The sequence below is a fragment of the Mastigoproctus giganteus genome, chromosome 4, assembly GCF_048544385.1.
Source record: "Mastigoproctus giganteus isolate SK-2022 chromosome 4, ASM4854438v1, whole genome shotgun sequence".
NCBI classification, from domain to species: domain Eukaryota; kingdom Metazoa; phylum Arthropoda; class Arachnida; order Uropygi; family Thelyphonidae; genus Mastigoproctus; species Mastigoproctus giganteus.
In genome coordinates this window covers 117,730,454-117,747,186 of record NC_143578.1, presented here as the reverse complement: position 1 = coordinate 117,747,186, position 16,733 = coordinate 117,730,454, and the positions used below count along the sequence as shown (strand labels likewise).

The window sequence follows — 16,733 nt, the reverse complement described above, 5'->3', positions numbered from 1 at the left end:
AATACTGTCTTAGACCATCATAGTCGCCTTTACGAAAGCAGTAACCCTTCCCTTTACCCTTAATGGTAGTTACCTCTTTGAGTAAATCCCACTTCAGCACATTGTGATCACTGCCACCTAGTGGCTCCTTTATCTGCAGATTTTTAATGCATGAAGAATCACTACTGATAATGAAATCAAGAATATTACTCCCTCTAGTTGCCTCCCGAACATGCTGATGTAGAAAACAATCATCCAATAAATCCAGAAAAGCCTTGCTAGTTTGTGAGTGACCAGCCCACAAATTCCAGTCAATATCTCAGAAATTAAAATCCCCCATTATAAGATTCTGATTTACTGGCCTACTCTATGTCAAAGAACACAATTTTTTTTTTTTTTTTTTTTTTTCTTTATAACAGACAGATATTCTGTCTGTTATCAGACACTCAGTCTAAAACACTGATGGATCCAATATCTTTCTATTACAGAAGATTTAGGAGAAGTCCAGTCGGCCTGCCTCCCTAAAATTCACTCATCCACACCTTCTCGATGGTAAGCCCTGTTACGGCACTTAGGTGGCAACGAACATGTAGAGTGGTTCTCTTCAAGACATTTAGTCAATGTGAAGGGGAAAAGACCAAACCCTCCAGGATATGACAACACGACGAAACAAATGGCCCTCAGTCCCCAGCAGCTTTCACTTTCCCTCTTGCGGCAGCGAGAGGATCAGAGGGGAAGCAGAGGGTGCTGAGAATTCCTGGATACGACCAGGCTGCCATGCACGGAAACTGAACTTGGCCTGTTATAACGTAAGATCACTCATCGGTGAAGACAGGATATTAGAGCTCGAAAAGGAATTAGAAAATGTGAATTGGAATGTCATCGGTTTGGCTGAAACAAGAAGAAGAAATGAATCACTTATAAGTTTATCAAGTGGAAATCTGCTGTACACCAATGGAAACAGTGAAAGGAGTGAAGGTGGAGTTGGGTTTCTGGTCCATAAAGATTTTAAAAACAACATTTTGGAATTCAAAAGTACATCACCAAGGGTGTCAAGACTACTACTCATGATTGCTAAGAGGTACAAGCTAGGTTATAATGATTTATGCACCAACATCGAGCCATGATGATGAAGAGGTTGAAGAAATGTACTCTGAAATTGAGAGTCTTCTAAATGAGCAGAAAACCCACTACACTATTATTATGGGGGACTTCAATGCTAAGGTTGGAAAAAGACAAAACACCGCAGAAAGGGGAACTATAGGCAATTTTGGAATTGGTGAAAGAAATGAAAGAGGTGAAAGACTTGTGGAATTTGCAGAATCTCAAGGATTGTCTGTAATAAACACTTTTTTCAAGAAAAGAAAGTGGACATGGAAGAGTCCAAATGGATTAACAACTAATGAAATCGTCTTCATCCTCACTAACAGAAGATATCGTGGATGATGTTACTGTCCTGAATAAGGTAAATGTTGGAAGTGATCACAGAATGGTAAGATGCACACTTGATATAGATGTAGGAAAGGAAAGGAAAAAACTGACTCGAGTAAATAATACAAAGGTCTTTGAAATAACAGAGGAGGAGAAAAAGCAGTATGTACTGGAACTTAAGAACAAGTTTGAGCTTCTGCTGACTGCTCAGGACCAAGATATTGACGAGGAATATTACAACTTTCTGAAAGTGATAAAGCCCAAGAAACCTATAGGGAAACAGAAATCCAAAGAAGAAAAAATTAGTCAAGAAACACTTGTAATGATGAACCGAAGGCAACAAATGAAGAGCAACTGACAACGAAAAAATTGAGTATACTGAGTTATGCAAAGCCATTAGAAAGAGACTCAGAGAGGACATAAGAAGATTTAACACAAGAAAAGTAGAACAAGCATTAAGGGAAAACAAAGGATTTAAATCAGCAGCCATGAGCAGTAATACAGAAAGACAAATGATACTGAAACGGAAGAATAGCGATGGTGTACTTATAAATAGCAGAGAAGGCATAATTCAAATAGCAGAAGCCTACTATAGAGAATTATATAAGGAGCCAGAGAATAATGCCAGCAGTGGGGAAGATGGATTGCAAATTAGCAACACATACAACATACCTGATATTCTTCCTGATGAGGTAGAACAGGTGTTGAAGAAAATGAAAAATCAGAAAGCCCTGGTGGAAGAGGAAGTTACTTAGAGTTGTTAAAATTGGGAAGAAGAGACAACACAAAAACTGGCAAGGCTCTTCACAAAATGCATTAGAAAAGATGTGACACCTAAGCAGTGTAATAATGCAATCATAGTTTTGCTGCATAAGAAAGGAGATAAATCAGAAATTGGAAATTATAGACCAATTAGCTTGTTAATCCACATCTACAAGTTGTTCACAAGGGTCATTACTAACAGATAAGAAAGAATACTTGATGAGAATCAACTGAAAGAGCAAGCTGGCTTTAGGACAGGATTCTCAACTATGGATCACATTCACGTAATATCACAGCTAACGGAGAAAGCAAATAAATATAAAACACCATTATGCCTGGCATTTGTGGATTATGAAAAGGCATTTGACTCCATACAGCATAAGGCAATGTTTCGGGCACTGCAAAGACAAGGCATAGATACCCCATATATTATGATTTGGAAGAAAATATATGAGAGTGCTACCTCCTTTATTAGACTAGACAAAGACAGTAGGAAATTTAAAATTGAGAAAGGAGTTCGACAAGGAGCCACAATATCTCCGAAGCTGTTTACTGCTGCCCTTGAGGAAGCTTTCAGAAGATTAGACTGGTCGCAGAAAGGAGTCAATGTGAATGGAGAGTACCTAAATCATTTACGATTTGCAGATGACATTGTGGCCATAAGCCACGATCCCAAAGAATTAGAGGAAAATCTTAATCACTTATGCACAGTTAGTAAGGATTTTGGACTAAAGATGAATATGGCTAAAACAAAAGTAATGATGAACAAGTATGCCACAGAAAGGGAAATAATGATTGAAGGAGCAGTAATTGAAAAGGTGGAGTCATATACTTATCTGGGATAAGTTATTAGCTGTAATAATGTTAAATGGCTGTAAGTCAAGAGAAGAATAAATTTTGGATAGATAGCATTCAGAAAATATAGTCACATACTGAAGAGCAATATCCCAGTTTGTCTGAAACGTAAAATGATGAACCAATGTATACTCCCCACCATGACTTATGGAAGTGAAACTTGGGCACTCACCAAAAGAATGGAAGAGAAGCTGAGAATACATCGAACACAGTCCTTCGTACACAGCGAAGAATGGAACGAATTATATTGGGAATCAGACTGCTAGATAAGAAGAGAAACACATGGATTAGGCAGCAAACTCAAGTAAAGGACATTCTTATCAAAACTAAAGAACTAAAATTGTCTTGGGCAGGACACACAGCTCGAAGACATGACAGATGGACTAAGAAAATAACAGAATGGTGCACAAGAGGAGCTAGAAAAAAACCTGGAAGACAACGGCATAGATGGATAGATGAAATTCATTTAGTTCGTGGGTAGTAAAATGGATGGCCACTGCAGAAAACAGAAGGAACTGGAAAGTTGCTGGAGAGGCCTTCATCCTGCACTGGATTGTAAATAGCTGATAATGATGATGATGAATACTAATGTGTTACAGTACATATCTCATAGTTAGCATTAGAATTAGTAGAGGCATACGATGCAAGAAAGCAAGCTTATGCAGCATCAGCCAAAAAAAAAAAAAAAAAAAAAAAGAAAAAATGCTCCATTTCGCCCCTCCATTCATTCCAAATGCCTGTCCAGCTCAGCTTTAAATTTGATTAGGCTATTAGCTTCCACAACAAAAGATGGAAGCCTGTTCCACCAATCAACTACCCGCTGGCTATAGGCAAATTTCTGCACATCTATTCTTCAACTATCTTTCCTCAATCTGAAACTGTGCCCCCTCGGGTTCTTAGTCTGAGCAAGAGGAATAATCCCATCAGCATTCAGCTTGCTCAACCTATTCAAGGCTGTTCGTTATTTGGTTTTTAGGAGCATTAGCAACTAAGGCCATATTACTCCAGGATATGCGATGGTCATTCCCTGACCTTTCTTCATCCTCCGTATTTTGTGGTCACGGGCTCGAACCCCGGTCTAATCAAGAAGCATGTGCTATACACTGCTGCTCCTGCCCACCCATCTACGGAGGCACCTATTCAAGGCCTTATACACCTCAATCAGATCACCTCGCAGGTGCCTACTCTCCGGGCACTGCAGTTTGCAGAACTTAGGTGTTTCTTGGTAAGAACACCCCTGCGTTACCCTCACCAATCTTGTTGCCCTTCTTTGTACTCGTTCTAGCAACTCTACATCCTTCCTAAAATGAGGCCTCCAGACCTGTACACAGTACTCTAGGTGTGGCCTGACCATTGCCTTGTATAATGGGATTATCACCTCCCTGTCCCTACTAGCAAAATTACTATATATCAAGGGTGGCCAACAAGTCGATCACAAACTACCATGTTATCTTCACTAGTGACAAGTCTGTTTGTTTCTCTCTTTCTTCTGGCTTGAATAAAGTAGACTGTTTGTTTCTTTTAAATGTTATGATGATATTTAAAAATCCAAACATTCTTCAATCCAACATACTTTACATTTGTGTACTGAGATCATTTCTTCTAGGCATGAGGAGTGGTCAAAAAGTTATGAGAATGGAGTGCAAAACGGTGGTTTTTTTTTTTTTTTTTTGCCCTCAATATATTCTTCCTGAAGTTCAATACACTTATTGGGCTTAATCTACAAAGAGTTTAATCCTCAAAAAAAAATAATGAAACAGTAAATATATTGCAACATCAGTTCTGTCAGTTTCAGTGTGAGCACTTCTCAGAGGCTGTTATAAAAGAAGAAATAATTGATGTACAGTGAGTCTTGGTTGGGAAATGGAACACTGCACAAAGCAGTTTGAAATATAACAAATATCAAACTATGCTGGGATTTTAACAATTATTTATAGCAATGCTGAGTGTGATGCAATATTCTACTAGGTTAGAAAAACAAAAACCGAGTTAAAGTCTTTGCTTTCTGGTGGAACTTTGGAAATGCTCCTAACAGCTGGGTCTAGACAGCAGAACACTGTTATAAACAAAACTTTGACTCAGCATTTCTGAAGAGAACAACACTGCAAAAGTATCTTTCTTGGAGCAGTCAAAAAGAAAATCAATTGATATCTAATAGAACTCATATGGCCAAGATGCTGAGGCTTTTTGCAATTACTAATGATCTTGTGTAGATAGTTCATTTATTTCCAGAAAACCAGACAGCCCTAACCACACGGCTAACACCCTTGATGTTTTTTCACAAATAACCCTTCCAAATACATGGATGAGGTGAGTGGTCCTTTAGGCAGCTCAAATCATAACTTGGTGATGGTCTCTTTCTCTTCTGGCCATGCTCAGCCTTTTCTTGTTTCCATTACAAGAATGAAAAGTGCAATGATCTGCAAGATTTCTATTTTTCTTTTCCTTGGTTGGTTTACCGTTTAAATTTTAATGCAGGTAAATGTTGAAAAAAAGTTGTAAGTTAGCATTGAAATTGAAAGTGTCAGCAATTTTGCTCAAACACGATAGGAGGGAGTATCTGATGCGAGCTTTCTCAATCAATTTTTTCACCCCAGGGGCTCACATCTGGTGAGTATGGGCTTGGTACACCCAGAGTCCTGACCTGGATATCATCATTCTTCTCGTGCTTGGTGATTTCTCAAACCCCCCCCCCCCCCTCTCTCTCTCTCTCTCTCTCTCTCTCTCTCTCTCTCTCTCTCTCTCACACACACACACACACACACAGCAAGGGTAACTCAGAATTTTTTTTTTTTTTTTTTTTTTTTTTGCCTAGTGCAGCAAAAGCCTCAGGCTTCCATGCACCATACGGCTAATAATGATGATGATGATTAATTCGGCCCTGGAGAGATTGTGCAAGGCTCGTGAGGTATTTTTTTCAACATTATCTGTTCTAGTGAGCAGGCGAGAGTGCTTCTACAGGGATGGAATACACTTAAATAGAAAGTGTACAAGGATATTTGTTGATGCTACGAGGAAATGTTAGGTGGGTCGGAAAACTGCTAGCTTGGGGGGATTCACAGACTAATAGATTAATAGTGGCCGCAGGCAGAGATGATAGTGATTCTTGCACTGCTTCTATTGGAATGAGCAGCAGCCTGAAAAGCAAGTTGCTGGGGATTTCAAGAACTGATGGGAACATTTGTGGAACAAGTAAATATACATAGACTGAGTTAGGGTAACTAAGATTAAGAAAAGGTGCATGTATATTTCCATGTACACCAATGCTGGGAGTATAATAAATAAATTTGTTGAATTTATATTGAATTGATAATGAATTTATTGTAAAGTCCTGGTCAAAACATCAAAAGCAGATATTGTTGGGATATCAGAGACATGGTGCCACATGGATATAAGCAGTGCATAATTGGGGAGTACAATGTGTACAGAAAGGGAGGAGGGGTTATGCTGTTAGTTAAGAAACACATAAAATCTAAGCGAGTGCATCCAATTGATATTGATGGACAGTGCAACGTTGAGTCTGTTTGGTGTGACATAAGCATTGGGAAAGGAAAAATGAGAGTAGGTGTGTCTTATAGGCTTAATGAATCTGATGAGTATAATGAGCAATTGTGCAGAGAAATAAAGTGGGCCAGTAAATCAGAATGTCTTATAATGGATTTTAACTTTCCAAATATCGACTGCAACTTGTTGTGGGTCACTTGCACACTACTAAGACTTTTGTGGATTTATTGGATGATTGTTTTCTACAGCAGCATGTTTGAGAGGTAACCAGAGGGAGTAATACTCTTGATCTGATTATCAGCAGTGATTATTCGTGCATTAGGAATCTGCAGATAAAGGAACTACTGGGTGGCAGTGATCACAATGTACTGATGTGGGATTTATTCAAAGATATAACTACCATCATGGGTTAAAGGAAAGGGATTTTGCTTTTGTAAAGGTGACTACTACAGTGGTCTCAGACAGATTTTAAATTCTATACAGTGGGACCAACTGATGATGTTACCAATAGCAAATTTTAATGGGAAGCATTCGAGGAATTAATCTTGGAAGCTAATAGGCCAGGAGTGGCGAACCGTGGCACGCATCCAATTTTTTTGGGCACACGGAATTCAGAGTGCCCCTAAAAAAAATTTCAAACTTCATGCAGTGATTTGTTCGAAGTCGGAGTGGTGAGACATACTGACAGAATTGTGAAATGAATTTAAGAAAAAAATTTGTGTATTTCACACATTTATTCAGAATATAAGTTATTGGTAAAGTTATGTGTGAGATATAGTATCCATATTCAGTATTTAGTGTAGTTTCCTTCATTGTCAGTTATGGTTTGTACGTGGCGTGGAGATTGAAGATTATTCTTCATTAATTCCCATAAATATTTAAATTGCTATTATCCTTTTACAGATTGTTTAGAATGGCAGCTCAACCAGCAAAGAAACAAACGTTCAAATGAAGAGGGGAGTAGCATAGAATTTCAAGAATTTTTGAGTGAAAGATTTGGTATGATTATGAAGGATAATAAAACATTATGCATTTTTTGTTTTAAAATGTGAGGATAGTTTTTTAAACATTTAGCCAATTTTGTGTTCTGGGCACACAAGAGTAGTTTTTTAAAAAGATTTAGCCAATTTTGGCACACAGCCTTAAAAAGGTTTGCCACCACTGTACTAGGCTTTTGATACAAACAAAGAAAAACTGTTCAGGGTTTAGGCCTAAATGGATATCAGATAAACTAACGAGACTCATGGCAGAGAGAATAATGCTTGGGATTCATATAATCATAAGGCGACACAGAAGTCTGTGGTAAATATAAGCTAGTCTGTAATCAAGTGACAAAGGAGGTAAGGGAGCAAATGCAGTTTACAAGAAATCCTTGGCCAAGGATGCAGAGACTTCTTTACTTATGTAAACTAGAAGGAAAAGGATGAATCAGATTGGTCCACTTGATATCAATGATTCGACTGTTGATGATCCTGTTCGGGCAGCACTCAAACTGAATCAGTATTTTGCATCTACATTCACACGTAAGGAATTCTGTAGGGAAGTGGACGCCATAAGTTTATCAAACTCTAACAGGGCGCGAAATGATTTTGTAATAGCTGAGAGGAAAGTGGAAGAGAAATTGTTGAAGTTAAACATAAGAAAGGCACCTAGGGTGGATGGGATCTATCCAGCTATATTAAAGGAGGCAGCAAAGGAAGTAATGTTATCTTCACTAGTTTTATCTTCACACCTTTAGCCATAATTATGAGGGCATCCTTGTATTCGGAGGAGGTCCCACAGACTGGAGATGTGCAAATGTATCCCCAATTCACAAAGTGGTATCTAAGGGTAACACAAGTAATTACAGACCTTTTAGTTTAACTTCTGTTCTAGGGAAAATAATGAGTCACTGGTGAAAAAAGAATTGCAAGATCATCTAGACAAAACTGCATTTATAGTTCAGACACAACATGAGTTTGTTAATGGTAGGTCTTGTTTGACCAGTTTGATTGGATACTATGATGTGGTCACAAAGGAACTGGATACAAGTAATAATTTTGATATCATATTAATTACTCTTATAGATACCTATACTATACAATTAAATGCTGTCATATAAATGAAAATTAAACCTTTTATTAACACCATTGTATATGCCAGTGTTTCCCAAACTGTATTCTGCAGAACTCTAGTGTTCTGTCAGATGTGAACAAGTGTTCCTTGAAAAATCATAATTAATAATTTAAAAAATAAAATAAAATAAATTTTGCTTATTGTAGCGTACACAACTTTTCAATCAGTATAATTTTTAACAATTTTTTTTTTAATTTATTTATTATTATTATTTTTTGGTTATTAATACACTGGCATAGATTAATAATCAAATAGACTGCAAAACACTTTATTTTGGAAGGCTTTGCAGAGAGGTGATGACAGCTACAAAAAAGTAGCAATATAGTGATCTAATATGCCATTCGTATGTGATTTAGCTTGGAGTACACGGTTGCAGGAGGGGGGAAGCAAACTGATATTATGCATCTTTCAGGTGAATGAAACAAAATGGTCTTCCACTGACATGTTCTTGCATGTTTACACAGTGCTGATGGTGCAGTGTGGATTGTCTTTGCAATTACATGAATAGTTCTGTAGTAGTGCAGAAAACCAGTAAGCATAATGCATTACTAAACTCATTTACTTGTATAAATATCAGTATTTGGAAATATTATTAAAATAAATGACCATGAATTTGTGGGTGAAAAAAGGAACTTTAAAACAAGAAGCAAGTATTTCTAGTAGTGCAACTGTGGTCAATGAAAACGAACACAGTATACACTTCAAGGTGAGGTGAGCAATTGCAGCCTTTTATTCCCCAAAAATCTGAAGTGAAAAAACAGCTACCAACTAATAAAAGGCCAAAACGAAAGTATGATGATAGTTATTTGAATTTTAGCTTTACATGTGTTGGAAAGAAAGATGCTCCTGATGTACAATGTATTGTATGTAATAAAATATTAGCAAACAGTTCTTTGGCTCCCGCTAAACTTCTTAGGCATTTGGAAACTAATCATGCTGAAATCAAAAACAAAGATATAAGTTTTTTTAAGAGGCGTCAGGACTCACTGAAAAATTCTAAACTTTCAATGCTTAAACTTACTAAAACAGACAATGAAAATGCAACAGAAGCATCTTATTGAGTAAATTACCGTATTGTTCTTAACGGCGAAGCTCACACTATTGGGGAAACACTTATCAAGCCTTGCATGAAAGATATTGTAACATGCACATTGAACAAGCAGTCTGCTCAAAAAATTGATGCAGTACAGTTATCAAATAATAGTGTTGCACGCCGTATTAAAGATCTTTCTGATGACAAAAAAAGTGCTGGTTTGTTGACTGAAACTTTTCAGTGAGTATTCATTGCAGATAGATGAATTCACTGATGTTTGAAGACTTGCTGTGCTACTTGTATTTGTCCAATATATGTTTAATTATACCATTGAAGAAGACCTGCTCTTATGTGAATCTCTGCAAAGCAATACCGCTGAGGAAGAAATATTCAACTGCATCAACAATTTTATCACAGTGCATGAAGTTAGTTGAGGAAAATGTATTGATTTATGTACTGATGGTGTTCAAGCAATGGGTCGGGAAGGTGAAGGGCACTGATGCAAATCTTAAATGTGGCACCAAAAAGCACTACCAGTCATGTTCTACCTAGACAAACTCTGGCAGCTAAAAAAAAAATACCAGCATATTTAAAAATTGTGCTGGATGAAGCCATAAAAATTATTAACTTTGTCAAATCTCGACCACTTCAATCCAGGTTATTTCAAATTTTGTGTGATGAAATGGATAGTCAGCATAAAACATTTCTTTTACACATTGAAGTAAGGTCCAGAGATGAAGTATTTGTGAGACTTTTTGAACTTGATAGTGAACTACTGGTATTCTTCAATTCTAATAACTAGGGACGAAATTTTATTGACTGTGTGACAAATTCCTCGTGGCAAATGAGACTTGCATATCTTGCAGATATTTTTTCAAAATTAAATGAAATTTATCTGTCACTACAGGGGAAGAATGTGGCAATTTTTAGTACAGTGGATAAAATTTCATCCTTTAAAAAGAACTAGAATTCTCAATATCTTCTGTAGAACTAAATAACTTGAACTGCTTCCCTACGTTATGTGAATTTCTGATAGAGATAAATTCTACACTCCATGAAGAAATTTCCAGCTCAATTTTACTACACATACATGACTTGTAGTCATCTTTATTAGAATATTTTCCAAAAACCACCAATAATAATTCTTGGGTTCGAAATCCATTTATAATTACAGCCGAACCAGTCAGCATCACTACACACAATTACGAAAGTCTAATTGATTTAATTTCTGACTCTAATTTAAAACAAAGGTTTAAGGAACTACCGCAAAATAATTTTTGGAGTAGCTTAATAGAACAGTACTGCAATGTGGCTAAATGTGCAGTTCTAGTATTCCTTTTGCTGCAACTTATTTGTGTGCAGCAGGCTTTTCCTATTATACTCCAACAAAAACTAAATATAGGAATAGACTTGATGCTGCACCTGACATAAGGATTCAACTTTCCAGCAATATACCTAATATTAAGCGAATTTGTGATTCAGAGACACAGAAACACCAATCCCATTAAAATGCAATTAATTTTTACCTTTTAAAAATCAAAATTCATGTTGTTTTGGTATGTATGTATGTATATAACTTTTTGTATGTAGAATACAGCTTTAATTTTCAACCAGTTTTATAATTTTTATACATATATTTTTATTTTGATTTTGTTTTCAAAAATAAAATGCATTTGAGCATTAATTATGTTTTTTTTATTTAAAAACCAAATAGCCACAAAAGTATGTATTCCATAATATATTGTGAGATGAAAAATGTTCTGTGACTAAAAAAAGTTTGGGAAATGCTGGTATATGCTGCTATGCTAAATTTTAAAATATTTCTTTTCACACATTTTATCACCAATTGTACTTTTATGTAATAAATTGAAAAGCCAAGATCATACTCCTTCATAGGTACATTATAAATTTTCTCCTTTTTTTAATCTTTGGATAATCTAGTTTTTATTTTAAAGTTAACACAACATGGCTGGTTTTCACCACCTTTTTGATCTCAAGTGGTAGAGGAATGTGTGAATGATAAGACTTCTGTGCTTCTCGTGATCACCTTTGTTTTAATATGAACAGTAAATAATAAATATTTTCAGGTTAATTTTTTAATATAAATTGTTGCCTTGTTAAACATTTGTTTAATACATTTTTGTAATGTTTAATTATTTAATTTGCAGTCTCTCTCTCTCTCTCTCTCTCTCTCTCTCTCTTTTTGTGAGACAGGGGTGCAGCTGCCCTTTCTATAATGTACAGTTTATTAAATTTTCCAGGTGAATGCCTGATAGTCAGGCTTTTACTGTATTTTGCTATTATTACAACTTTTTATTTTTCATCTTGTGTAAAAAAATGGATGCAATATTGCAAATTGAAGATGGTAAATTACAGCTTTGGAATCAGTACCTGAAAATTGTATAAGTTCAGTTTAATGGTATACATTAAAAAAAAATTTTTTTTTTTTTTTTAAATGTATACCATTGTTATTCGTGACTTATTTAGAAAAAGATTAAAATAACATGAATTGTAATGTGATGTGTGCTCATGTGTGCAATTTTGAAATGCTTTGATGCAATTGCAATATTTTTTAAGTATTGCTTTGGTAATATTCTCCTGCTTGACATTACTATCATCTCTCTCCAGTCATACTGGTAGAATACTAGCAGCTTGGTTATATGTTGAACAGGAAGATTGTTAATTAAGTTTAGCAGTTCTAGCTGCTGCTTCAATGATCTGCTTAATGGTTATCTCCTTAATTTTAATTAAGCAGGGGTCTTACCATTGGCTGTCATAACTTTAAAAAGCAACATCAGTATTACATACTATAAAATGTGGAGTAAATAAAGCCTATAATTTTCCAGTGAATAAGGTAGTCCTTAAAAAAAAAAAAAAAAAAAAAAAACGTTAATTTACTTTCAAGTTTTGTGTTATGAATTTTATCCAAAATGTTTTTCTTTTAACTAGGTTGAATTTGAAAATGGATCATCTGTGACATTAAGAAGGGAACAGTTCTATTCTGAAGATGAAGAACTCCCTAAACATGTTGGATCAAAACTGGTATGCAACCTATTTCTCTTTCACAATCGCAATTCATGTTTACACTTATGTAAAAATCCTCTAATAGTTTAATGATTTCACCACTTGTTGCATTTGGAGAGGTCTGCGTTTGAAGGCCCCAAATGCCAGACACTCACATGGCCAAGAAACTCTTTGTGCTATTTGAATGTGAATTTTTTCCAAATCTACAGTTCCTATTTTAGTTGTTGGCTTACACACTGTCCAGATAGGAAAATTACCTTTCTTTTTTTCTCTTTTGTGCTAACTGAACTGAACTAGGTACAAAAGAGAAAAAAGGAAGAGTTTTCTAAGTTTTTTAAGTTTTCTCTTTAAAAAAAAAAACAAAAAAAAACTTGAAACTGCTTGGTCACTGTAATGACACTGCTCTTACCTTCCAGGGCTAAAAGGAGCCAAATAGATTACAAAACCTTTCATTGGTGGAGTCCACTGGCTCAATATATCATGACACTTCAAATCCCAAAAGATTAAAATGAAACACAAACATAAGATCCTGTGCCATTTCTTATAATCCATTCACCAACAGACCATCTTACTAGCAAGCTTTCTCAGGATTCCTCCTCATAGGAATGTTGACTCAAAGGCATAATGCTCTGTTGTCATCCTTCCATGGCATTCTTATCAGAGTCACTCCTTATGCCACATTAAACACCTCAAAGGTAGCCATAGTAGACTGGGAGTTACTAAATGTGTCAGGGGTAAAATTAGTTCAAGAATTGCAGAAATAAAAGGTCTTACCTGCAAAGAGAACTTGTACCTACACATAACATTATACTTAGCTTCAGCATACCAATGCTACCAACAGCAGTGAAAGCAGGTTATCTCATATGCCATATTATACTAAACTGCATATGATTATAATGGACAAAAATTTGGCCATTCACAAGCAACATGTAGGAGAGATACTGTTTGCCCTACTTGCAGACTGCAAATTGCTCCCAAGTTTGTAACTTGTGGTAATTATTAAAGAAAATCTAAAAGTACAAACCGAATGTAGAGCTACATACCAGAACACAAGAAAACAATGCCTAGACATGCTAAAATATCCATGTATCTGTTACCTAAAAACACAAAACAGTATCAACGCAAAGACAATTCCCCTGAAAACATCACTTGAGTGGACAAAATTTATTGTTAACAGACTTGCAACAGAGGACATCAGATGATGTTCACAATACCTTAAATTGTATTGAAACAAAACAAAAAAAAAAAAAAAAAAACCTTCCTTCCACACAGATATAGATTGATAATACAGTCAATCAAGAAAAATCACTAGAGATCATATGATAAAGACAATATGGATATCAGAACAAACTGGCTATTCCTTAAATCTAAATAATGGACCATATCCTACAGTGGAATTGTAGAAGACTGTGTAGATGTTTACATGTATGAACTGATTGCCCACATTGAGCCAATTGGAATATATTTGCTCAAAACCAGGTTAACTGCTGAAGTTTCCTCTTCAATAAAAAATTACACATCTTTACATGTGATAGAGATTCTACAAACACAGTCAATGGTATTGTTGCCATTTTGGTGGATTTGGGAATTCCATCCAAAAATATACATATCTAAAAAATGTATACCTTTATCCATAGAAGCAGTTGCAGTGTGCATTGCACTTACCATCACATTTACCCTTGTCTCTGTACTCACTGTACATCATGACCACCCCCATGTTTTGGCAATCAGCTGTTCCTCCCTACCTCATGGCACACATCATAGTGAGAACCAGTAAATGTGATCCTGCAAGTTCATGGCATGTTATCCATACAAATTGCTTGATCAATGTTGGAAAGGATATGATGTAATTCAAAAGTGGGATGATTTTCAGGTACTGGTTGAAGGATGGCAGTATTAAAAAGGCCATGAATCAACTTCCACAACAACAGATGGAAGTTTGTTCCAGCAATCAACTACCTGCTGGCTAAGGGCAAATTTCCACACATTGAGTACAGTGACAGTCTGTGGAGAGGAATCATTCCAGTGCTGTGGTCCAACAGAAACAGGTAGGTGGTGGTGGCAGTCTTGTGTGGATGTTTTTCTGAAAATTCCTTGGAGCTCTCATACCACTCTGAATGCTAAAAACTAGCTATCCATTGTGGCTGTTGTTCATGTACTTCCCCCACCCCCATCCCTCATGGAGACTTCCTGGTTGGTACAGTTGTGTTGAACGGGATAATATGCTCTGCCACGTTGCTGCTATTGTTCAAGAGTGGTTTGCAGAACACAAAAGTGACTTCCAGATGTTACTTTGGCCACAGAATTTGCCAGATATAAATCCCCACAGAACATTTTTGGGATTGTGTGGCTCAACAGATCTGGAATTTGGATCCCCCGCCACAGACTGTCACAGTTCTATAGGATACGATGGTGGCAACATGGTACAACATATCTCCTTCAACATTCTCATGTCTTTGCTGTGCAGCGATAGTACTGACAGTAAGAGCAGAACGTACTCGCTATGGGGTAGGTGGTCATAATGTTTTGACTGGACAGTGTATATCTATGACCAAATCACATACATATTGAAGCAGGCTTAGATGACCTTTCTGTGCAGATACTGACTCAGTTTGGTGTATTTGAGGATTTTAATGGACAAGTAAGGAATACTGTAGTAGTATTCCTCACTTGCCCATTAATTTGCAGAACTTAAGCCTTTCTTGGTAAGAGCACCCCTTTGTTCCCCCTCACCAATCTCATTGCCCTTTTCTGTACTCGTTCCAGCAGCTCGACATCCTTCCTAAAATGAGGCCTTCTGACCATTTCCTTATACAAAGAGATAATCACCTCCTTATCCCTGCTAGCAAAGTTCCTGTATATCATTGACAAGACTTGAATACCTCAGGCAGGCTTTTGGAACAGGTTGTTCCGAAAGCCTGTCTGCACTGCTCTGAAAACTTCATATCTGACGGCACAATTATCCCTAGGACTTTTTCATTCTCCATTACACTGAGTGTAGTACCGCACAGTTGGTACCTTACTCATAACATATTACTGAGTTTAACATTGTATCCCCAATCCATTGCGGATACAATCAGTTTAACAATGTTAAACTTCAGTTGCCACCTCTCAGCCCATCTGCCCAACTTTTCTAGATCCTGTTTCAGCCCCATACCATTGTTACTGTCATTAACAACCCTACCAACCTTTGTATTGTCCGCAGACTTGGACCAATGTTTTCTATATTTATCAGTGACATCAATGTCACTGATAAATATAGAAAACATTGGTCCCAACACCGAACCATGGAGGACTCCACTAATAACATTAGTTCATGAAGAGCCATGTCCATTGACAACCACTCTGTCTTCTCCCACTCAACCATCCTTTTATCCATAGCGGCAACGTATGGATAAAAGGATGGTTGAGTCTTAATGCCAAAGTACTCCAATTTGTACAGTACAATAAGTATGTGATATCAAAATTATTTTTTGTATCCAGTTCCTCTGTGACCACATCGTAGTATCCAATCAAATTGGTCAAGCAAGATTTACCTTTAACAAACCCATGATGTGTCTGAATTATTACTGCAGTCTTGTCTCGATGATCCTGCATTGCTTCTTTAATCAGTGACTCCATTACTTTCCCCAGAATAGAAGTTAAACTAACAGGTCTGTTTACTCATGCTGCCCTTTGATCCCCCTTTTTAATTGGGGATACATTTGTACTTCTTCAGTCTGTAATGGGGCCTCACTCTGACTTCAGATCTCCCAGCCCATTCTGTCAAATTCAACTGTTACTTCTTTCTTTCTTTCCTTTTTTTTTTTTTAATACACTACTTTAGAAAATGACCTCTATGCATCTCAGATCCCAACCTGGGATCTGAAATGTATAGAGGTCATTTTCTACCTATGCTAAAGCTTGCAACATATCAATCTAAACTTGATTTTGATTAACCTATGAATAGAACTTCAGTACCTGTCCAGATGATAGTCAAGCATTCTGATCTCTTGCCAAAGCTATTATCTGAAACTTCTGTCCATCTACA

General features: G+C 36.5%; 1 protein-coding gene across 1 annotated transcript in view; it reads left to right on the top strand.

Moving 5' to 3' along the window:
• LOC150087017 (lysine-specific demethylase 4A-like) overlaps positions 1-16,733 on the top strand; it is a 694,533-nt gene that overhangs the window by 635,693 nt on the left and 42,107 nt on the right. Inside the window, exon 18 of the mRNA XM_090372906.1 lies at positions 12,629-12,721. Coding sequence (XP_090229032.1) covers positions 12,629-12,721 — 93 coding nt within the window. The remainder of the gene's footprint in view (positions 1-12,628; positions 12,722-16,733) is intronic.